This window comes from Anopheles funestus, chromosome 2RL (genome assembly GCF_943734845.2).
Source record: "Anopheles funestus chromosome 2RL, idAnoFuneDA-416_04, whole genome shotgun sequence".
NCBI classification, from domain to species: Eukaryota; Metazoa; Arthropoda; class Insecta; order Diptera; family Culicidae; genus Anopheles; species Anopheles funestus.
In genome coordinates, this window is record NC_064598.1 from 2,245,416 (window position 1) to 2,269,775 (window position 24,360).

At 46.2% G+C, this 24,360-nt stretch overlaps 1 protein-coding gene across 5 annotated transcripts in view; it reads right to left on the reverse strand.

The window, feature by feature from the left end:
- LOC125760700 (homeobox protein cut) overlaps positions 1-23,502 on the reverse strand; it is a 168,920-nt gene extending 145,418 nt beyond the window's left edge. For 3 of the 5 annotated variants that reach the window (XM_049421077.1, XM_049421076.1, XM_049421073.1), the window contains exons 1-2: positions 23,375-23,502; positions 21,351-22,170 (exon numbers count right to left, since the gene is read on the reverse strand). In XM_049421077.1, the coding sequence (XP_049277034.1) occupies positions 21,351-21,470 (120 nt within the window). In that variant the 5' untranslated portion in view covers positions 21,471-22,170; positions 23,375-23,502. The remainder of the gene's footprint in view (positions 1-21,350; positions 22,171-23,374) is intronic. The other 2 variants (XM_049421075.1, XM_049421074.1) reach the window with 2 other exon arrangements.
- Between the last annotated feature and the right edge of the window lie 858 nt (positions 23,503-24,360).

The following is a 24,360-nucleotide window of genomic DNA, read 5'->3' on the forward strand; positions in this document are numbered from 1 at the left end:
GGGTACTTCGAATGTAAAAATCCTTCTAACTAATTCCAATTCATCGAACGAATCGAAGAAGCACCCCAAACCACATGTACGGGACCTAATTCGATCAGTTCGCTTTCGGCGCCTAATCATTAGCTCTGTGAAGCAGCGAGTGTACGTGAGTGAGAGCTGGTGCTCGCTACTCACTCCTCATACACTTGCTCATCCGTCAGACAGAGGGTCGTCGCATCGCTCGTACACTTCCTTTTCCAACCGACTAAAATACTTTCGTCGTAAAATTTAATGTTAATTGTGTGGATCTTCTTTCCGATGTTAGCGGCTGCTGCCGTTGTTGACACCGGCTTCGCCCTGTTTACATTGCAGGGTGTGTGTGCCGTAGATGTACATCACTACCGTCATCATCATCATCAGCATCTCGAACAGTTGTGAATGTGCGTGCGAGTGCGTACAAAAACCTCCGTTTAAAGTCGGTAACTTCCACGTTTTTACATTGCGTATAGTACTACAAACCATTTGTGCAGCAGGTTTTAAATTCTTCCCATTGATGGTTGTGCCACGTTTGCCGTACTCCCCGGTCTGGATGGGCAAAAAAAAAGGCGTACAAAACACTGGAGCACCTTCAACTGTGTCATTGTCAGCTAGCACTCCGGTATAAGCCGGTTATGTTCTCGTTTTAGTATGAAAACTAATGCCGAAACTTTTCGTCAACATTTTAACCATCCGTTTTCCCTACCCGGATTCCTGATGCTCGTCCATCAGCTCATCTGTGTGTCATGAAATCAGCTCACGGTAAATGTATCGGCATGCACTGCAACAACCACCTCTCCTTGTTATCTTGTCGTGCCATATAAAAACAGATGCTGCTTCATTGCCAACCGGTGTGCAATGTGCAGGAGCTGTTCCTTTGCCAGACATGGGGAGTTCCTTCACTGGTCTGAAATCCATCTCAGTACCGATCGCGATGCAACACACACACACGACGATGACATTTTACTAACTCGCCTGTCATCTTCCGTTCGAGCCGTTGTCATCAACCATTATTTCATTAGAACGAAAGTGAGATTTTCTTCCACACACGCCGAGGGATGTGGAAAAAGAGGGAAAAGTTTTGCGACGCAACCAACAAAAAGTACTTTAATTTGCGCACACCTTACCTCAACCGACCTCGGTTCCGGCTCTTGATGCGAGCAAGTTCCCATAATAAGCGTACGCATATGTGGCGCTCCAACGTTCTTCCGGGCGTGAGTGTGTTCCCGTGTGTAAGGGAGCTCATTTAGCACGGCACCATTCAAGTTTTCTAGCTCCTAGGAACCACTATCACCCCGGGGGGGGGAAGGCCTGGGTCGGGATGGAAGGGATGTTGTAAAACTTTTGCTTTTACTTTACCCGCACCTTCAGGCCCTTCCACACGTACCTCCACACTTTCGTCCTTCTCCAATGAGAGCCTTTGCCGAATGGCTGTATTCGGACCATGTCGGAAGCACACATTTAAAGCCGGATTTTAGGTTTTTTGCATCTCTCGACACTCGGGCCCCCAAAGAGCACCAAACCATCTGATCTGAGGGTGCCGTTCTGCAACAGGCAGAAACACACCACAGAATCGGCCGTCGTTTAAAGTGTTTCTGGCTGTTTTGGGGGACGCAACGTTGAGCGGCAAGAATAGCAATAACAGCTTGTCACCCGATTTCGGTGGTGGCTTTAAATATTATTAGATTTTAATACAAAATAATAACATTAACACCGTTTCTCACCCGCCAAACCCGTTGTTGTGGAGTCGGGACCGATCTCCCAGGGTCGACGTTGTCTTCGACGATGAGTATTGACACTTCACCGCCAGGGTGAGTCATGCAAAACACGCACGACACACTGAAGCGATCGCGACACATCGCATTTGTGTCGCGCGTTTTGTGTTGATTAATTCCGAGAACTGGCTCCTCGGCGTGGCCTTACCGATCCGGAGCATAGTTTTATTGTATTTCGCCGAAAAGTAAGCACTTCGGGAACGGTTTTTGTTTGTTTCGCAGCGACCATGGAATGATGATTGATATATCACTTTTCAGCCTCGTAACCGTTGCGTACCGAGATGTATTGAAATTCATTGTGAAAGATAGCTTTTTACTGCCTGTTTTTTTTTTCTTCGGGGACAAGTTATGAATGTGAAAAATACATCTTCCATTCTCACGCCGGTAGACCGACCCGCGACGCCAGCAGCCGTCGTTGTGGAGGACGGACGATATAGCCTTAACAAATCAATTAATACAAAGCCCTTCCCCGGCTGCTTGTTAGTGCACGAGCACGCGTGTGTATGGTTTTTGGGCCCACCATTATGTTGGCTTGCTTCCCTTTTTAATGCGAGCTCCGGTTTTTACGGCCAAAACATGATCATCAATACATTTTTCCGATTTTCGGGATTTTCGGGACGTCCATTCTGGAGGAGGCGAAAGAATTGAAAAGGGTCGCGATATGCAATACCACAATGTACAATAAAAGAAGAAGAAAAAAACTATGAAATTTATTCCTTTCTGCTGTTGTGCCGTAAGGATGGGTCGAATGATTCGCTTTCATCTGGGTACGGGCGTGCTCTTTTGGTAGGCAATAGTCGATAGAAACGATTATTAGAAAATAATAGCAACCATCAACCGATGGCTGGTGCTAATAGGTCGATGTCTTTTTTCTAGCGCTAGAATGGGTACAAGAGAGTGGTAATAAATTATGATCATGTGTACCGAGCAGACCACAGTGCGGGGATCGAATAAAAATGTTCCTTGAGCTTCGCGACTCGACCATTATTGCTAAAAGCCGAAACACTGGGTGGAAAAAAGAAAACTAATTCATATTGAGAGTTGAGGGCACCATTAGATGGAACAGGATGGCTAAATAAAAAGGACGTTTGCACAACTTCACGCACTTGGATGTGAGAGTGTACGGTAGGATTATGTGGTCATGGGGAAATGGCTTTCAGCCACCACACGACGTGTCGCCGCTTCGGAGCATATGGTCCCGGCAAAACGGCTTTATGGGGCCATGACTTTTTCTCGCACCGAGCTCCCGGAGCTCCATCCGTCGATGGGGATGTAATGTGAAAGATGATAAATTATCGACTGTCGCGTCCGCTCTGTTTGGACGCGTTTGTTTCGTGAGTGTGTTTTTCTTTTACTTTTTTCGTTTTCGATTTAACACTGTACCGCACAACTTGCCACCTCTTACTATCATGCTATCGGTTTGTTTGTAAATCATTCGCTACTTCTTTTTCATGTTTTGTGGACAATTTTTTTCCCGAGTTCCAATATCTCCCGGAGACATCGGCCACCGGGAGACAGATGATTATGTTTTATTAATCCCGATCCACAAATGCGCTCAGTTCCACCACCGAAGAAGCACCAACGACCAACGTCGAATCATCGACACGAGGGATGGGTTCGTTATCAACAATCATCGAAACATCACACCATCGAACAGAAGACCTTTTTCCATGTCTCCCTCCGGTGTGTTTGTGCGGAGAGGCCTGTGGGAATTGAAACTAGTTTTCTCCGCCCTGTTATTTTACATCATCCTTGTAGCGAGCCCTTCAGTAAATACAACCACAAAACGCAATACCTCCACGATCGGTACTGTAGCCGAATGTAGCGAAAAGATATATATTCCAATGGAAAACTACTCATTTCCCTACCAGAAGCTAATGCTAGCGCTTCCCTCTGCCGAGTGTGCCGAGTTTATATTTACCCTGATGATTTCAGAAATAATCAAACGGATAACGAACAAATGGACAAATTCGACGCAAATCTACAGGACCTGGAATTGCGCCATCCTTGTATCAAAAAGGGAAGCCGATGCCGCACAGGAACCGGTTCTGCCCTATTGGATGTGATGAGCCTGATGCAAAGTAGCGGCTCGACTCGAGACAAAATGGAACAGCCAAGCAGGGCAACAACAAAAAAAAAACACACGATTATTCAACGCAACTGTCACTGTCGGAAGAATGAATCGAAACCGGAAAAAGGGATTTACTACTCGAATTAAATCAATATGGATAAGCAACGTTCGCGCGGAAGTGCTTGTCGAGCATAATGCGCCATAGGGCACACCATTTTTGACAGCATTTGAACAATAAACTTTAATTTATGGCATCAAAATTGGTAGAGCTCCTGATTTTCGTGTGCTCGGTTTCGGCCTCGAACAGGAACACGAGCTGCAGCTGAGAAGAGAAAAAACTAAAGCACAACAACATGAGAGATGGCCGCCCCGAGCAGTAAGTGCATCCGCCTGTCAGGACCGGAAGTTAATAGTTTTTTCTTCCTTTCAATGATGACTCAAGAGGAGGAAAATTACTTTCCTTTGATTCCTTTCCATGCTAGGAAAGGAAGATGATGAAAAGAAATGGTTTAAGAGCGACCGATTTAGCCTTAAATGAAGTGTTCTGAAGGCAACAGACGACGCCTATGTCGTCACTATCTGTCCCATCGTTTGCATTCGTGTATCAACTATTAACGAACGACTTGTGGAAGGATTATTGAATGTGAAAAAATATGATTGCAAATCCATCATCAGCCTGAAGAAGGACGGAACTTCCATTGCTTGGTGCATCTAAAATGCAAGGCTCATTAAAAAGCGAATGAATGACGCCTGTCTGCAGCGTGACCGGAGGTCGACTTGTGTTTTTGTTTCGGGTTTATCCTTAACGTTCCGACGGTCCCGTGTCCCGTGAATCGATTCGATTCGATTTTCGGAGCGAAACTCCTATCGCTTGCGAGCTTGACCGAAGCCAGTGACAGGCTGCACGGGAAGCAGTTGTCCCGGTAGGTGAGCTGCTCGGTAAACAGAAATGACTCTGACGCCTGAGCCGGCAAAACGAGACAGAAGTTTCCGGCTGCAACAGACACTGCCGCTGGGGTTCGAAGGAAAAGCAGGTCAAAGAGTTCGTTTCTCGATCAGGAAAGGAAGTGGAAGCTTCAACGAGAACTTCAATATGGGAAACTTGCACTTGTTTATCTACGAGCCCCCGGAACGGGGTGGAATGGTATGTTGCAAAAGGGTTTTGAATACACAACAAACAATAAAAACCCTGGACTATTTATAATTAACCATTATTTATGTACCCATTGATTGAAATAAGCTCCAGGTTTCGAGCCGGAGTCGGCAGTGGGCCAACATGCAATTGTGTCATTTTCCCAATACTGTTCGTCCGTGTTTGGGGAAATGCAAAGAATTAGAAGGAAACCTGAGGCGGAAAACAGTTTTATCGCAATTATGAAATCTCACAATCGCATGCCAGCGTTTCAAACATTTCTTCCAAGGCACATCCACACCGTGGGGTTTTCTGTTCCTGTTCACGACTAATAAACATCCATCGCCGAAAGAGTGGTAGCTACCCCCACCCCGGGGGGCGGTGGCATTCGAAGCCGATACGATAATTACATCAATTTTCAATCCGTTTTCCTCGATATTGCTCCGGGACACTCGCTGGGAAAAGTGGGAAAGTGTCTAGGGAACGCACAATGCACCTTCGTGATGCACCCGGTGCCGTTATGGGTGTCTATTTGATTGCACTCGGCACACAAACTCGGATGTGCTTGGAATGCGTGAAAACGCGCGTAAACGGGTGCGAAAAACCCATTATCGCCCATGGCGAGTTCGGGTTCGGGTCCCCGGGAGGGAAATTAATTATTGAATATCAATTACTAATCTTTTATCGTTTTAGAACTCTTAAACATACTTAAGAATGTGTTAGTCGTACGGTGGTTCTACTGGATGTCTGTCACTGTGGGGTGTGATAAGACCAGTCCAACGGTTAACGGTGAGTGTGAATTATTTTAGGTTCAGCAGAACATTTTTTTTTTTCATTTATTTTACCTCTAGAATGCACATAATCGTTGCCGCTTAAACGAATGTGTGCCGCCGGTGGGGAATGGTTTAGTTCTTGTACAAACGCTGATTTTATCACAGTGCCACACAGTGCAACGGTTTGCATTACGAAGCGCTCGCACGGGTGCAATGTGTGGCGTACGAGTTTTGACGGATGTAAAATGGCGTTTCAGCACGCGAAATAGGCTTTGCGTGTTTTTGTGTAGCGTGGCTTTGAAGACCGACAAACCGAGAGGAAAGGGCCCCGGGAAAACCCGCGTGAAGGGAAAAGCGAACTCAATGGGTTTCGGTTGTGACGGTCGAACTATCGGTGAATGATTTTTTTTGTGTTTCGTTTTTATTTTTGCCTTTTGCCTCCCTTATTGCTCGGATATGTGTAATCGAATGCAAAACATTTGCTGGAGAAAAAAATGCACCTCACCTCAAGCGTGTTCAATGAGTTATTTATAAATAATTATCTGCAATCGGATTGTTAGAACGACAAGTTCTGGACTGGCCCTGCCGGGAGGGATGGTGTTTCATGTTAATCAAACGATGCCAACTGCTAGATAAAGTGGAAAATGTATATTAAAACAAGCCGTGTACCGGCGAACTCTCCGGTAATGGTGAGTTGTGCGTAATACAGTGACTCCGTTCACTCCGGCAAATATTGATTTGCTTTGCTCGCCGATACATTCCCAACAAAGGTGGCTCATGAAATGCTAATGTCAGGAAGCGAAATAATACCGTATCTGAGTGCTTATTTACTACGGAAAATAGATAAAGCATGCATTGATTTATACACGCCGTACTATCAACGTTTCACGCTGTCAAGAAACGTGTTGAAATGTGTGGCTCTGGAGTGGTTTTTCCGTTCTTCCTTGTCCCGACTCTACGACACACCCATATGTTCTTCACATGTGCGCTTGTTGATTCAGGACGAACCACGCACGAAACCCAACCGGGCTCTCCCCAACATTGGCGTTCTACATTTTCCGAAAACCCGAACGAACGCCCCAACGAGTAAGCGTGTAATCAGCGCAGATCAACGGGGTTGAAAAGTGTGTCAAAGGCCATTACATCCCATTAGAAACTTTTCCCTATATTTTTTTGCCCACACGTATGTGTGCGTATGTGTGAACGCACACAAACACAAACTCCCATCCTTGACCATATGCACTTGGCATGTGCGAAGAAGTGGGTTACCGCAGCCGAGAGAACACGCGTTTTTCCCCTACATTTTATTCAGCCAAAAACATCCCTGAAGGCAAACACTAGGGGCCCAGTCGGTCGGAGGGACGTGTTTTGCCGCGTTGAGAGTGCGTGGCACATTGCCCGGTTACGCACGCTACCCATTCCAAGTCCAGGGGTACGTTTTAACAGTTGTGCGTATTTTGTTTTTCTCCGTCCGGGCGGTTCGGTTTACTTTTGCTATCGTTTGCATTGGAGTGTAATTAAAAACTTCGCTCCATTCAACTGGCCCCCGATGCATCAGGTGCATCTGGGTGGACTGGAGGTTACGGCTTTTTGTTTGTATAAGTGCGAACTAGGACACACTCCGTCCCAACATCGAAGCAAATCCTGGACCATGTGCTGCGATATTGGGCCCCGGGTGACTTTAAGCCTGAAGACATTAACGCTCCACGCTTCGGTTTTTGATGAGTGCGTTATGAGAGCATTTGCCATAATCTATGATTTATCATCGTTTATTTATCTCATTAGGACGATAATTTGATCCTCACTCGCTCGGTGTCTGGTGAGATGGACGGCAGGATATTATCTACCCCTTAGCGTCGGGTAATAAACCCATCATTACTAGTTGTTGTTCGATTCTTGTCCTTCAATCCCAGTGCCCGGGGAAAAGACATAAGCTACCGTGTGGAGAGAAGTGGGAGAAAAAACTTTGCAGACCGTAGAGTTTCCTTTAATGGAGCCAAGACTAACGCACTAATGAACCGGATGTATCGGGATGTACCCATCAAGGGTTGGAACCTACCCTACGGACGATCTTTATCCCATCTTATTTATGAGCTTAATAAATCTTTATATTATTATTAACAAAAATATTGCACTCATTTCGCCGTCCAGAATTACCAGATCGCCCAGCCATTCTGGTTATGGTTTACGTACCCATTCCATGCCCCGAAAAATGGTGGAAACACAGCCATCAAACCATCAATACGGGTTCAATTTGTTTGCTTATCGGTTCGAAACTCGAACACTCGCTTTCAATCTGATCCGATGGGCTGTTGCCATTGTTCAATCAGCTTCCCGCCTCCCCAAAAAATGGTTCATGGTTGATTAGAAAATTGCTACATGCTCATTGCTATTCGTCACTCTCGTTGCTTTACGATGCCACACATCCGGTTTTACAAACTGTCTGTCCCCGTCGATTGGCGGTGGAGATGATTTTCTCCAATTGAATTCCTCACGATTCCTGCCATCCTCTGACCCCAGCAACTTCCCTGATAAGCGAAGAAGCGTTATCCCCTGTTGGGTCGCTATTTGGCATCGAACACCGCTGTATGGGGATGAATTGTGTTTGATGGAGGTTACGATATATTTCGCTTTTATCAGCTCGATTGGTCCCTCGGTGTGGTTGTTTGTTTGGATTTGGATTTGTGTTTGCCGTCACTGAGCCCGGTTACGGTACAGCAGCAGTAGCAGCAGTGCAAGCAAATAGACATTCAAAGCCAATCAAGCGCTATGTTATCATTAGAGTCAATTCAGATTTGTGATTTATGTGATCGCGAGCACTTTGATAGAGTTTTGTATGTTTGGTGGACAGTTGCATAGAGTGCGAAGGGAGTAAAATTCCTATATTGAGGATGGCTAAGATGATGCTCACATATACATCCTCCGGCACATAATGTTGTGAAGGTAATGCGAGAGCAATTGCGCATCATTGGTTTGGCGGTTTGGTCGATCGGAACACTTTCCGGATAGATTGTCGATGGTGTGGCGTGTAGCAGGCATAAGGGGGTTTTACACAGCATGGGCTACCCCGTGGCCCCAGTGGCAAGCGGACCGATAATATGGCGTGCATAAAGCATACGAAAACAGCAACAATAATAATAAACGCCACATGTTGTCTGTCGCGCGTTATGTAGCCCTCGTGTTCGCATACACCGACAGCAGAGAGACACCGTTTGAACAACGAGACGCGTGATGAACATTTCGTACAATTTTTCTCACTCCATTTCACACAACCACACACACGGACGAGTCACTTTCTGCCGTGGCAGTGTCTTTAAATCCGGTCTTGGATTGTTTCGTCCATGCCGTCCGTCCGTTCCGTTTGGTTGTTTGGTTTCTGTCGCCAGAATATCTCCCAACCCCGAAGCGCCTCTCAGGGCACCCCACACGAAAACAACCCCCCCGGTTAAACGACGTATTGTTGGCGTCATCTTGCAGCCAGCAGCAATAGCCCGGTTGATACTGACACTACAAGCGTCTTCGTTTGCGATCGATGCGGGTGTACAATCGATTATTTGTCCTACCATTTTTATTTCGCACTGAAACATTCACCCACCCAACAAAAAAAGGGTTTGAGGTAAAACGGGGTAGTGTCCAGGAGTAGGAAGTATTGGGCGAATGGGAACAAATCATTCCCCCGCCGAAAGTAATCCGTGTTCTACACCGGAAGAATTGAAGCTCTCTCTGGTGTGTGAGATTCTGGTTTGGTATTATTTTCGACACGCATTTCTCTTTCGACACGATCGATGCGTGTTACGATGCGTATCTTCGTGCGATGCTGTCCACAAGCAGATTCGGAGACACCCGGAGACTTGCCCAATGTTTTGCCCATTCTCACTCGTTGTCGCCTCTCGTGACCAGAAGCAATGCAATAATACAAATCCTACCGGGATTGGGTGGAAAATACCGAGCGAGAAGTGCCCTTGCCCCCTGCTCCCCCCACTTCTTCCGGCCGCGTAAATGATCCATTGAGTAACCCACGCCCAGGGCATGTACTGTATGGATTATAGATTAAGATCCGACGACTATCGTTCGGAACAACGACCGTTACGAGATGAGGAATGAGGGAACAAATGAAATGCGCGAACGGGAACGAAGAAGGAAACGAAGAAAAGATCCCCTGGTGTCTCGCGAGCAAACACTCTGCACGCACTCTTTTACATCCGTTCTATCCGTTTGGAACCCGATCGCACGCACCGGAGCATAAGTTTTTTTTTCGTTTAGACGAGGGCATTCGTTTTTAAAACTCTTCTTGCGTTTTGCGAGGAGGACGAGGTGTTGAGGTTGTGAAGTGAAAGAAAATACATCAGCTTGTGAAGGATTTTTGGTGATATATTTTTTGTTGTGGAATAACTTCCAATATTTAACAATACTCCCATCCGATCGGAGTTTTTTTCGTTGTTGAGAACTCGGAAACCAACACGTCACCAAAGTTCCCGTTGTCGGGTGTGTGCGTCCCTGATTGTCATGCCCAACAGTGGGATTTATAAACATTCCACAACACGAAACCCCGAACAATTGAGAGCTTCCGTCTCGATCTTGATCATCTTGAGCCCAACGTCGTTTACGTGAGGACGACAAACGGGACGTAAAGAATCATCACCGACAAGGAGAAGCAAGAACGGTTCCAACTAAAACTAATAATGTCTCCATGTCCGATGCTGCTGTTTGAAACCGATCGATTGATGCAAACAGTTAGCTGTGTTGAGAGAGGCTGAAAAAACGAACTCGTCTGATCTCCTCCACCCGTCCGGCGATGATGCAATCGCCCGATCGGCGGTGATGCTTGGGAAAATATGATCGAGTTGCATCAATGGCATCGAATCGGGGGTCGGTTTTGATTTCGTTGCGGAAGTTTCAATTAAGGCTAATGATTGAACCACTTCCCTCCAACCAGTGACTCGGCCATTTACACACATACACCGCCACTCCGGTGCTGGTTGCGGGTGTGACGCGTTGGTGACAGTCATTTCGAACATCAATTTATGGCCCTTCATTCCGTTCCGCTGCTACGATTCCCATCGCCCGGTTGGGCGTTTGTGCGTTCGTTTGTTTTATTCGGTTTCGAAGCCGGTTCCTCTGGTACAAATCTCATCGTCAGAGATTTTGGTGGGCCCCCGGCTTGAGAACGTTGGCGTCGTCGTATGCTTCTTGAAGCGTACCAGCTTTAAAAATAACTTACCACCGGTGTTTGAGAAACTCGATGGCCCATCGAAAAATGGGTAGCATTGTTCTTCAAATCGCATCGATCGATGGATGCTAAGAGTAGGTGGTGGGATTGGGATACACATCGAGGTGCAACACTCGGGACTCCCCCTCGTTACAATACCCGGCTTAGGGGAGGTTGGGAATGATTTCTAATAACAGGTGTAATGGTAATTTATTTATTTCATTTCTCAACCTCTTCGCTTTGCTTCGGTTGCTTTTTTGGTGAGGTCGCAAGGTGAATTCGTCGATCGTGCTCGGTCCAAACGATTGTCTTTGCACGAACAGAGCAACAGTTTGCGTCCCTAGCTTTCGAAGCAGGCGAAGGTTCTTCGATCAATCGTTCGAATGTTTATCAAAATCTAAAGCACTTTGCAACGAGCATGTGTCCCCAAAAATATAAACGTGTCCCCAGCGCTTACTTTTACGATCAGCGGGTGTGTATTTCTGCCATTGTCGCTCTATTTTGTAAATTATGGCGGCGTGATGAGCAGGTCGGAGGCAGAAGCAGACGGAGAGGTTTATTTTCAGTTAGCAAAATAAAATATGATATCAACCACAACTCGATTCGCTAACCGTAGGAGCATCATCATCACCAGCGTTCGTGGGATGACAATAAAATTTTATTCAACACAGCGGCCGCCAACACCAACCCTGTTTAATGCCAGTATATAACAGGTAGAGCAAATCCTAGATCTGGCCGCTCCGTCGATTGTTGTTGATATTTGGACGATGGCGAGTAACAATTTTCGATCACATTTTTACACTCGATTAGCGTGCCTTTCCCGCTGCTGCTCCGTAGTACACGGAACGAAGTTGGACCGCGCACGTTGATCGTCAGAGGTTCATCTTTCAAAGCAAAACCGTGGGTGGCCAAGAGTCAAGAGCAACATCATTCTTCCGCCACTGTTCCACTACGGTGTGGAAGAATGGTTACTTTACGATCGAAGCTGCATCATGCGCCTGGTCGCGATGGTTCTATCATAAAATTTCGTCGAACAGAAGCACCACGTTGGCACGTTAAACAAACAAACAAACTAAACGCCTAAATCGGCGTCATCGACAGTTTTTTTTTATTTTATTCTCTCTCCTCGGTTTTTTTTTCGTTGTTTCACTTCACCTCACAATCCTCCCTGCTGTCCCTTTTGACGGTTTAACTCCGCCAAGCCCAGAAGATTGCCACGATCAGTGGCAAGATCGTGTTACAAAATAATGAGCATCGAGTCTCGTTGCAGCCTCTTCTTCAAACCATTTCTCGTACTGGATGGTACAGAAATTCATTTATTATATATTGATTAATTTGCACCACGGCGGTGTGGCGGTAATTAATACGCCCGTGGGTATCTTGGGTGCATGTTTTTTGTGGCGAGAAGGGCTTGTTGAAGCGTTTTTTTGTTGTTGTTCGTTGCCTGCCTGCTTTCTTTACTACACGCACATATCTTCCCGCACTACGGTTTTTGCTTCCCAGAACGCTGAAGCCACCGGCCAGTACACCGTTAGGACATTAGCAGCGATGGAAGAGCGCGGTTAAATTGGATGAATATAGCAAACGAAAAAATGAACATGAGCTATCGGAATAGTTGAACCTTCCTAAGCGACAGCTGTTCTGGTGAAGGCAATTTAGCGGACGAACTACTGGCAAAGTAGTCGGGTCGTCGGGCTTCTTGAAGATAAAAAAAAGAGAGACCCCTTTCTTTTGGCCGCTTTTGGTTTATCTCGATACACCCGGTCCCGGTTGGTGTGTGTGTGAATGTATGAAAATGTAAATTTGTTCCGTTGTGGCCGTATGCTAATGAAGAAGAAAGACAGAAGCAGGAAGGAAACATACGTGTGTGTGCGTTTGAGTGCAACCCCTCCGTACCAAGGGCAAATTCTCACGCCGAGCCGAAGATCGCTTTAATGAGGTGGAAAAGAGGTGGTCCCTTAATCTTCATTTTTTCACGCAACCACACACACACACACACATACATGGTTTATGCGATCGTTGTGAAGATCGGTTATGGTACGGTTTTGTCTAGCTGTTTTGCTAATGAGATGAATTCGATTCAATGCGTCAAGCTGAGGGAGTTCGTGCCGATCACATATCACCCGGGCTGTACGGGCAGTTGCGGTCTTTATCTGCTCACTTCCTTCCATGCAATTGGTTTGATAAAGTGGCGTAGAACGTACGCTTTGCAACCATTATGCCTCGTTATCTTGCCACTCGGAACACCATTGCAGCAGCAGTTTAAATATTGTTTGCGTTGGAATTTAGCTACATTGAAAAGGGAATGTTCCCGAGTTCGAATATCTGTTTTCGGATACCCCATTATCGAGCTTCAGTTGCTGCGCTCGGGTCGGTTATCATGCTTCGAATACATTTTCAAATTAATACAAACATTGTGAGTGTTAACAATAACGCTCCACCTAATTTTAGTTCGGCGTTTTTCGAACAAACATTGTGGCCAAAATGCCTCACGCGCAATCGTGAACTTCATATTTTATGCGCTTTTTATGATATAATGCTGACGAAATTGGAGGTCTCGCTTTGTTCAGCCAAATGGTCACCATCGATCACTTTCTTGCCTCACGGCAAACACACGCGCGTTCGAAGCGCGGCACACAAAAAAAGGCCCGCGCCGTGAAATTCGTATCAGATAGTGCAGATATCGGAGTGTAGATCCGCAGCTCCACCGTATAAAGTCCACCATTTTCAACTAGAAACAATCGCAACGGTTCTCAAGTGTGCATTGTTCTGTTTGTGGCAGTTGTGTGTCTTTTTTCGCTCTCCCTCCAAAAAAAAAAAATACTAAATATCCCACCAACGCACCAATACCACCGGCACGATGCACAGAGGCTCTCGGCAAACGATCACATCACAATGTGCAGCCTGACCGAGACCGCGGGCCCGACCAGCACGTCCGTCATCTGGTGGCTGAATTTATTAACCAATAATTAAAAATTCTCGAAAGCGGGCGGCTTAATTAAAGTCATTGTTCCAGATATTAATCAGGCAGTTTTGACTCGTCGTTTTTCGGAGCCATTTTTTCGTTGTTTTTTTCGGTCGCTCACCAGTCGACACCCGAGCCGTGTGTAGGAGTAGGACCTTTTGCGTGGTTGGAGCCGGTTGCACCTCGGGTTTTTGGGCGTAATTTGCTAAATTTATTTAAAAGCTTCTCCATTTTGTGTGTATTGCTTGCTGCTTTGCTGTTTTCTTATGCATCGTTTTTAAGGGGTTTTAGTTTGCAGTTTGCTATTGGAACTGTCCAGCTATGAAGAAGCTGCTATAGGAGCTCGTGGCCGCTGGCCGATCAACACAATCATAACCCCACCCGGTGGGGGCCGCAGAGGATTTTGGATGGAAAAGAGTGTAATCCTGCTGATTGTATGATTACGCTGAATTAATTCATTATCTATTGTTTTCCTTCGCTACCAAATGGAGAGGGAAAAGCGCCACCAACATACACACTCACCTTTAAACCTCTCGTACAAACACACTACCCCCTTACCAAACGGTGACCTCAAATGGTGGGTGGTTTTATTCGATGCTTGCGGCTTTTTATGCTATGCAATCCACGCCATTCCGAGTAATGGGAAGCAACAAAAAAAATATTCACCATAAATCATTGAACACACCGTTTTCGGGTGTGTGGGGGGGAGGCCCACATTTTATGTGACCACCGCCAAAGTGTGGCCGATCTTTTCTATCTGCAAAATAGAGTGTACTTTAACCACCGGGCGTTTGGCCATTTGTTTTGCGTGCGCCAAAAAACGATGGTGTAATGGAAAGAAAATAGAAAAATCTAGCCACGGTAGTAACTCACCCCGTACAAACTTTACGTGTGTGTGTGTACAGGGGGTGGTGTGAAAAAGCGATTAAAATGTACGACGGTAGCCATCCCGAATGTCGGACGACATCGGACAGAGGCGTGTACGTCGCGGCAAACGATCATGCGTTACGGGAGCCGCGCTTTTGTCACGAACGATTAGAAGCGAATGCAATTAGATGTGCATCTTCTGTATGCAATTTCTTGTCACTGCTGCTCTATCGCCAGACGTCCGGACGGGCGGACCACATGGGACACGGGTAGACGGGTGGCGCGACGCTGGGACAGTGTCGCGACAATTAGCTGGATAATGGAAGTTCACACCCTTGTGTTTGTTGAGCGTGGTGAAATGGAGTGTTTTATCCAACCACAAAAACATCCCACAAAAATAATGCTCTCCCGTAACATAATATGTTTGATCGTTCGAAGGTGAGCCACGGCAGAAATTCGTGTCACGTGGATACAATCCCTATCGGTTGTTGTTTCGGTGCGTCCCTTATGGAAGCATAATTTCGCTAAAATGCACCCTGACAGTAACGAGGTGAAAATATACATTCTAATAATAACGGGAGCTGCAACTGCGTGCGAGATGAGCGGCATGATTGGGCAAGAAATTTTGCGCGCGCGCGCCAGAGTGACTTTGAATGCGGCAGAAGCAGGAACACGGAGTCGGCGACCGGCGCGTTTGCATTCAGGCGGCACCACCATTATGCGTTCCGGTCGATTTGACCCCGGCCCGACAGACGCTCGTAAACGTGGGTCTAAGCCTTACACGGAACCCCCAAACGATCGACGCCGGTCCAAGCTTCGATCCGCCGCGGGTTGCGTGCTAAGAGGAGACGCACCAACAACACGTGTTTCGATGGATAGCGTGAAGTTCGATGTGTGGCAGCGTGGCGGCAAGGGTATATAAAATCCGTCAGCGGCTTCTGTGCGCTTCCGGACCATTTCAATGCGCGCTGTTTTGCTAATCAAATGCCGCACGCCGTTTCTTGGGTGGCGCGCGATACCACGGGGAATTGTTTACGTTTTTTGGGATTTGAATGTGTTCTTAATTTTCGGGATAAAGAGCGGATGGGGTTTGGAACGAGATTTCGATAAGTAGATGTCACGTGGAGGGCCACCCGGAACGATCGTTTGACCTAAAATAAATTCAATCATGTCTACCGTAAAGTCCTGACAATTATTTGGAGATCTTCAATTTTATCCGAATTCTTGAAGAATTACGGGCGTAGACACAAGTGTTGATGAGGCGCGTGCAATTTTGTTTTAATATAGTAACTCCACTCGAATACCTCAATGACTTCCATCTCTGCGATCCTCTCCGGATGATTGGAACCATTTAATTAGCCACAAGTAAAATGTGTGTCTAGCGCAATGGATGGATGGCAATCGAATCGAACCGGTCATCGTTTGCGTTGGTTTGTCGCATCTCTGTGTACACGGCGGACACAGTCACTATTGGAAGCATTATTTATGGGCAAAACTACTCAAGTGCAAAAGTCCGGCCGTAGACACGCAGCAATTCCCATCTCCATGAAGTCTAACGTTTGCTCACGATCACGTCCAATCGTAACGCAGAACACACTTTTCACACGGACACACGATACGTTGGGGCACGAGGGCGCGTTAGAGAAAGACACGATCGGTATGGAATTCAAATGAAAAGTAATTAACTTGTCGATTGGTTCTAATTGCTTTTAATCATAACCGCAGCCAACGCGTTTCCAGCACCTTCCAATAGGGAACGGAGCAAGTCGAATTGAGTCTGGTATCAGTTGCAATTTTTGCATCACTGCTTTATAACACCAGCGGCGCCATAGTTTTTTTCTTTTATTTTACCCAATATTGGGTCCGACCGACCGGATCCAGAGGAACATTTGCAAGAATTCGACATCGCTCTCCATAAATCGGCAATTTGCCATCATAAAGACACGACCGACCAGGGCACTGATGATGGCATCTGTACGACTTTGTGACTGTGTATATTCACGCATGTGTGTGTGTGTGTGTGTTATCCAATTATCCCCTCAGGATATCGACAGCCAACCCTCGGCCAACGTGGAAGGCGGAAACCGCAAATAGGGCCCTCGCCCTCGTTCGTCTGCCCGTTCCGTTCCTCGGAGAGGAAAAGGCGCTCAAGGAAAGAAAAACCCGGGGCCGTACCCCCATTTTGTTGTGTTGTTCCAGCGGTCCTTGCCTTTCTTTTTTTTAATCGATCGTGTCGGCCAAATGATCGACGGAATGCGCATCGCGCAGTACAAAGCGGAGCGATTGGCAGCAACAAATGAGCGTCTATTTATTTTATTTCAAGCCGACTTGGAACTGCGCGCGCACAAGCTCACGCGCTCCGTTTGCAGGTCCTTGGCGGGCCTTCGGGCGATATCCATCATCTTTGATCGTCATACTTGCTCCCTTGGTTCTTTGCCCACTTGCCTGCCCCGCTGTCTGCGCTGTCTTCGGTCTCGCATCTCGCTCAGCGTTTCAGCCCTTTCCATCGATCGTTCATCATCATCTGCGTGACGGAATGGACCGGTCGGCCGGTTTGCGTTTAATGTGATCGAAGCCACTTCAATCGATGGTGATTTCGTTCGACGAATCCGGATCTCCGGACGCTACGGTGCACCGGCATCGATCCGGACGACCGGAAAACCAGAATTCGTGGTTAGCGAGCGTACCGACACCCACCCTCGAATGTTACCATGACGGGGGTTCTCCACGTTCTAGCCAGCACCAGTTCAATCGTCCGGTAACGGTGGTAACGTGTTATTAAAATCGTATCAATTTCAATAATAAATAATGATGATTACCAATACATTTCCCAACGAAACCCAGTACCAGCAGCAGCAGTTCGTCGAATCGAGTGTGGGAGGGGGCAAAGGGGTGGAAGGCCTACAGAGGAGGGGGGGGGGGGGGTAGGTTCGGTGGTTGATCGTGTCCATCCTGGTGCGGAGGACCAATGAAGAGCGCAACTGCGCGAAACCAAATCGCCAAGGGATGCAAGATAATGATGATTATTTTTTGTCTTTTCGCTGTTTCGCGCATTTCTGCCGTGGTGCGTATGTATGCACATTGCAACTAAGGGTGGCTCTAGGGTTTTGTTGTGCATGTGTGTGTGCGTTCGCAAAAGGAAGGACACATGAGCGCGGTGCAATGTCATTTTGTATTCACTCCTTGATGATGCATACGTAGCAGATTCGTTTATCAGATTTTCGTACCAAGCGCACAATTGTTGGCCACCCCGATGCGTCGCATCGGGGAATCAAGATTATGGCACTCTTGGTGAGATTATTTGCAACACCAACACATACACACACAAACCCTGTTGGTTCACTGTGCCAGAAGCGAGCGGGTTTTGCGTCCTACCGCGTTGCAGCCCATCCCGGTCCCATTAAGCAGGGGGAAGGCATCAAAAGCATATCTTTTTGAAACAAATGTCGATAGATTAATCAATTTATGGTTTCAGCCTCGATACCGGTTGGGATAATGAGAGAAAAAAACAGTGCGAGATATGGACGGAAGGGAAGTTGAGTGAAATTGAGTGAAAGAAAACGCAGATAAACAGTTGGGTGTTTCGGTTTTTTTACTACTATTTTTCTCCTTCTTTCCTTGAAGGGCTGTGTGAAGTTTGCGCTGTTTGTGACTTTGCGAGTTTGGTAGCGGTTTTTAAAGTCCGACCCTTCGATCATCATTTCATGCATTTCGGTGATGTTTAATGCAATTTTATAGCACTTTTCTTTAGACATTTCTTGTGACCGAATGATTCTCATGTCCCAAGTAACATTTTCACTCATCAATAATAATCGAAGGCCAATCATCCGCTGAATTATGATTGCCAAATCACAATTTCGTCCGTCTGATAGTAATCGAACTTCTCTCGTTCGTACTTCTCCTTAAATGTAAGGAGACGAAAGGCGTCGCCTAACGAGAATTTGATTATTTATTAATGACGAACCTGAAGCTGAAAAGTGTTTCAATCTTTTCCAAAAACCCAACCATCGCTGAAGAACCATCCCTTCCTTGGAATGGTGTGGCGATGCTGCGTGTCTTCTTGATCTCACTTCCCGACTTTCGCTCCTCAATCGATGTTTTTGGGACGAATTCTTCGGACCGTGAACCGGAAAAGAGATAGAACTTACTGACGCACCGACACTATATGGTGGTACTAATTTGTGTTCGGTTCCCTTTCACTACATCCATCAATCGTGCAGTAGCAGCAGCCATCCCGAAGGAATGGAAAGAACCACGGAAGAGATGAAAATAGTTCTACGATTGATGGGGAAGAGACAGAACAAAAAACGTCAATTTTTCATCCGCCCGTTTGTCGATGTCGCTCGCGTTTATGGTCTGTAATTACAATTTCCGGTACAAAAATCCTCACCGATCTTATTGGCTATCGACATTCAATCAACAAACGGCCAGGGGACCATATCTTGCATGGCCCATGGGGAGACAGACACGATTGACAAAAATCGAAACCTTTAATGAGATCAACACACGGCAGCCAACACACTGGCCAATGGAAATGGAGGCCTTTTATCATCTTCCGCAACGAAGGGATCGAACCCTGATCGCATGCATTGGGCCGGGATGAGCCCGGACAGAATAGTAAACACGCATCGAGCACGAGTTTCGTCCAGCAAAAAGGGAACTCAATCGACCACGAAAAATGCATCCCAAATGCCGGCAACAGCAGCAGCAGCAGCACCAAACGCCAGCGCTAATAACTGCCCCTGGAAGAAAACTGACGCTTGCTAACGCCGTGTTCCGAAGCATAAATTAAGCACACGCAAACCACTGCGCCACTGCTAAACTTCCTTGCCATGGGTTCACCACAAAACAAACGCACACACACACACACTTTAGTTATCTTGTTGGGTCGTCTGTGTTTTCATCCTTTCCGGCCATCTGAACCGAACAAGCCGCACGAGCATTACTATTTAAACATTGATGTATTTTTTTATTTTGTTTGTAGCCACCTTTTTTCTTGTTCGAGTGTTCTAGATGAACGATTTGTTAAAAGGAACTATCACCGTAAACAAACACATGTCGTAGATTAAAAAAAAACACGTGCAAGTAGGAAGAAATTAACGCAAATATTGTTACACGGGTTCGAGTCGGAGTGCGCTGTCATGCAAGACAGTTCCTCTGGAAGTGACGGACGATGCGTTGTGCAAATTCCCGTCGGTGTTTGTGCGCTGCGGAATTGTTGCACAAGTTTATTTTTTTGAGGCTGATGCCATGTTTCAAATGAAAAATTGAATATTTTTTTATTAAAATAGAATGGATTTAATTTGTTTAAAATTATTTTAAACCCTAAATTGTCGATAATCACTAGAATTACTCACATTATAATCTAATCGAAAGTGATCTTTCCTTTCGCGGTTATATTTTATTAAAAACCTATGGAAATCAATAATTACAGCTGATAATTTACGTTTTAACACAACCAGCTCAATTCATTCCACAAAAAAATACAATCGAATGATTCATTAAACAATGACAACACTTTATCACTAGCATCCCTACCACGAGACGTTGAAAAATCCCTTCATTAACAAACGTTAAGGGTTAGTTTCCGATATCAACAAAACGGGCAATTCAGCCATTGGCCCCGAATGGCCCGTTCCTTACTTCCGCTTTTGGAACAAACAACAACAAATGAAAGAGAACTCGCCCACTGGCACACTTCACCCAAAGTGTAAACACTTAAATTCCACGCCAAGCCGGTCCGGCCACCGATTTCGGCCCGAAAAACAGACCACCCTGATCAGCATCATGTTGATTGTCGTTGTCGTCGTCGTTGCCATCATCATCCCTGAATGTGTGTATGTGTGTGTGTGTGTCTATTCCGCAATCCGGGCTTTGTGGCATTACAGCACATCGACCCTGCAACGGTGACTCCTTCCCCATGACTGCTTCCTGTGTTTGTGGGGGGGTTGAAAAGTTCGAAAGGGTTCGCACCCAGTGCCACCCACCCAGCCACAGCAAAACGTCGGAAAGGGGTTTAACGGGACGGCCACTGTAGGCCGGAAAATGTGAAACAAAACACACCAGGCAATTCGCGCGAATGCGTTACTGCATGGAGGTCCTCGAAAATGGGGGAAACAGTTTCCATTTTTCCACCCTCCAGCCTGTCCCATCGAACGCAAGTGCGAAGAATGTGGTCAAGGACAATCGACAAATACGGGCGGCTTCTTAAGACGACAATGTCGCCATAATCATCATCGCTGTCTGGTGGTCGTCATCAGCATCATCAGCGTGCAAATTATCAATTTTAAATGAAACCAAATTAAAGCCGAACGAAACCCCCGGAGGCTAAGCTTCGATCGGGAAGCGTTCGGAAAAGGGTCAACGATAACTGGCAGTGTAAAATTCACCGAAAGATGGCGCTACAGCCGAACGAACACGGCCCATGAATTTTCGCCCTTACGCACTTCGACTTCTTAAAGGGGATAGAACCGAACCGACCGGAGCAGTCTCCGGAGTGTGGGTCGCTAGTCAGCGCTAGGTAGGGGTGTTGTCGATGCTTACCTGTTGCCAAAACTGTGCTAGCAGATAGATGCGTTCCTTTTTGAACAACCAATCCATAGGCTGGACGGCAGGGAGGTCCATATCACTGCCTCCCGTGCTCTGTGGAATGGTCGGCTGCATTCGGTGGCCAGTGGTAAGTGCAGCGACCGGAGGGGCAATCACGGTACAAGCGGAAGTGGAAGTCGTGGCCACCTGCTTGAAGCCTACTCCTCCTCTTCCTCCTCCTCCTCCTCCCCTTACTGCACCACCTACTGCTCCCTCCGCACTGGGTGTTACTGCGTTCGTGAGGGAAGCCGTGTTTAAGTGCACCGTTTTTCACCCGAGAACTGAACCGAACTGTTTGTTTCTCTTCGCTATTTTTTCGTTTGCTAAATTTTCAAACACCACTTAACACTTGCTTTCTTGCTTTGCTTGCGTTCGGTTTCACTTTGATTGGAAGCGCCTTTTTGCCAAAACCACTACTCGCGGCTTCTCGTTCGCACAATCTTTTCTCTATCACGAGCTTTTCTTTTCATCACTAAACACTGTTTGTATTTTTATTTTCCATTTTTCTTCACACCTTTGCTACATGGTGCTGTTTTTCTGTTGTTGTTGTTGTTGTTGTGGTTGTGGACTGGACACATTTCAACCACCGGTCACTAAACACTCATCTGTTGCGGAGTATAGCACGGATCTGGAACCACTCTAGCCATCGATTTGGATCGGTTTTGTTCACTTCGCCTTGGTTCAAATATCGGCCCCGTACAACAAGCACGAACGACCAAAACCACACAAAATCAACTTAAATTAAAATTAAACACCGCGCGAACGAACTCTGAGCCTGGATCGAGAAAATGAGGAGAATTTTTTGATACAAAATTTGATTAATTGGAATTTTATATCGGCTGTTCTCGAGCTGCATTCTGGATGCAGTTCCAACGATTATTTGCAATCGGCAACAACAACCAACGAAAAAAAAAAAACAATAAATTAGTGGTTTCGTTCTTCTCAGGCTTTAAACTGGTCGTTGGTTGCTTGCTCTTTTCCTGCAGACGCGGCACCACACGCTATTTATTGCTTTCTTTCGATCGATTTTTATGGCTTTACGATGCTGTTGTGATGATCACCGACAAAAAAAAACGGAAACAAAAAAAAAACTCCGAACCCAAATGCGAAACTAAAACAATAATAGCAATACAATAAAACGGCAAACGGCAGAAAAAAAAACAAAAATTAAACAAAACCGACATTAACAAAAACAAAACATCTTATTGCTTGAGTTTGGCTGTTTTGGGATTGAATCGTAAAACTGCATCACTGTGTCGATCACTATTTTTTGTTTTGTTTAGTGTGTGTGTGTGTGTGAGGGATTATCGTGGTGTGGAGGTTGGTCGGCGCCTTAATTTAATTTGGGCAACAAATTCGCATTGCTCCACCGGTCATGCTGAGGCGCCTTGTTTGGGTCGCCTATGATTTGCTTAATTTCATAGTCATTTAGTCATTGCATTGCCGAAATCGTGCTCTTCTGTACCGTCAACCAAAAATACGATTCACTTTACCATGCGTGTGTGTGTGTGTGTAGATGTGTGTGTGTATGTGTGCTAATTAATGTATGTGTGATGAATGGGGGTGGGGGAGGTAACGATTGATCACGGAGCAGGACAATGAGCAGGGGGGTTGGACGGCAATCGTTTTTAGGTCACTGTTTAAAACAGAAAAAACGAAATGCAATTTCTCGCACAATAACACCACGGTTCAATTGCAGTTACACAGTCACAACAACGGTTCGCACAACATGATCGATCGGTGCCGCGAAACAAACACACACGCACTCGGAACGCACAGCTGGTGAAAATGCAAAACGACAGTGTGCCAATCGATCGCGACCAAAAGGAACCGATCCCCGGCACCTGTCCTGTCGGCGCCAAACGGAAACGGGAGCAAAACGGAAACGCCAATAGTAAAAAAACAAAACAAAACAGAAAAAAAATCAACCATCAACAACAAGACAGAAAAAAAAAACAAGAATATTCTATCCCACGCACGCACGCACGTCGTCGTCGTCGTTGTCGTTGTCGTCGAAATCGTCTCGTAACGGCTTTGGCGGCGTCGGCGAACAACGCATCGAAATGCCCCTGTCGCAAACGATGTTTTCAGGTATAAAATTCCAGATAGACTAAAATTCAGCGTAAATCCCATTCAGCCCAATCCGCTTTGTTTTGCCTCGTGCGGTGTCCGCAGTCGCTGGTGGTCTCGTTTTCGCACGCACCGAATCCGCGCACCCTCTCGCGCTCGTGCGCGCTCGTGAGAACGACCGGTGAGAAAGTGAGTGTCCGGGTGAGCTGGGTTCTCACAGCATACTTTTCACTAAACAAATGTCCGTGTAACGGATGAGGGGCGGTCTTATGGTTCGATTGGTAAACAATGCGATTTAGACTCGCTGGGTCGTGGGTTCAAACCTTACCCGAAGAGGGACTGATACTGTGGGACTGTGTAAAAGGGCTAAGGGAATTACTAACAGCGTCCGATAACGAAGTTTGTACTAAAATAAATTCACCGTGTGCCACTGTATGTTGTGCAATAGTGAGACGGCGGGAACGGCTCTCACGCTTAGTAGGTGAGATCTTTGAATTTCGCCACTCGCATAAAACGATGAGCGAACGCGAACGAACGAACGAGCGAGCGAACGAGTGAGTTTACTTCGTTTTCCCCTTCGCGCGGAGTATGTTTTGTTTTGCTTACTGTAAACATTAACTTACCTGTTTCGCAATGACCATGTGAACTTAATATTTGTTCAATTAATCGTGTTCCGTGTCCGATGAGTGTCTTTGGAAATGGTTTAAAACGTCATGAAACACATTTTTAGACTGTGTTATTGATTGTCGATTGTAAGTAATTTCAACAATTACAATTTACAACTGCATAAAGCAACAAGGGCCAACAATTCGGCGGTGGTCGATGGATAACGTTTATTAGAATTCTGAACCGATTGAACGTGAAACGGTCCCAGCAAGAGCATCGGATCGGATTT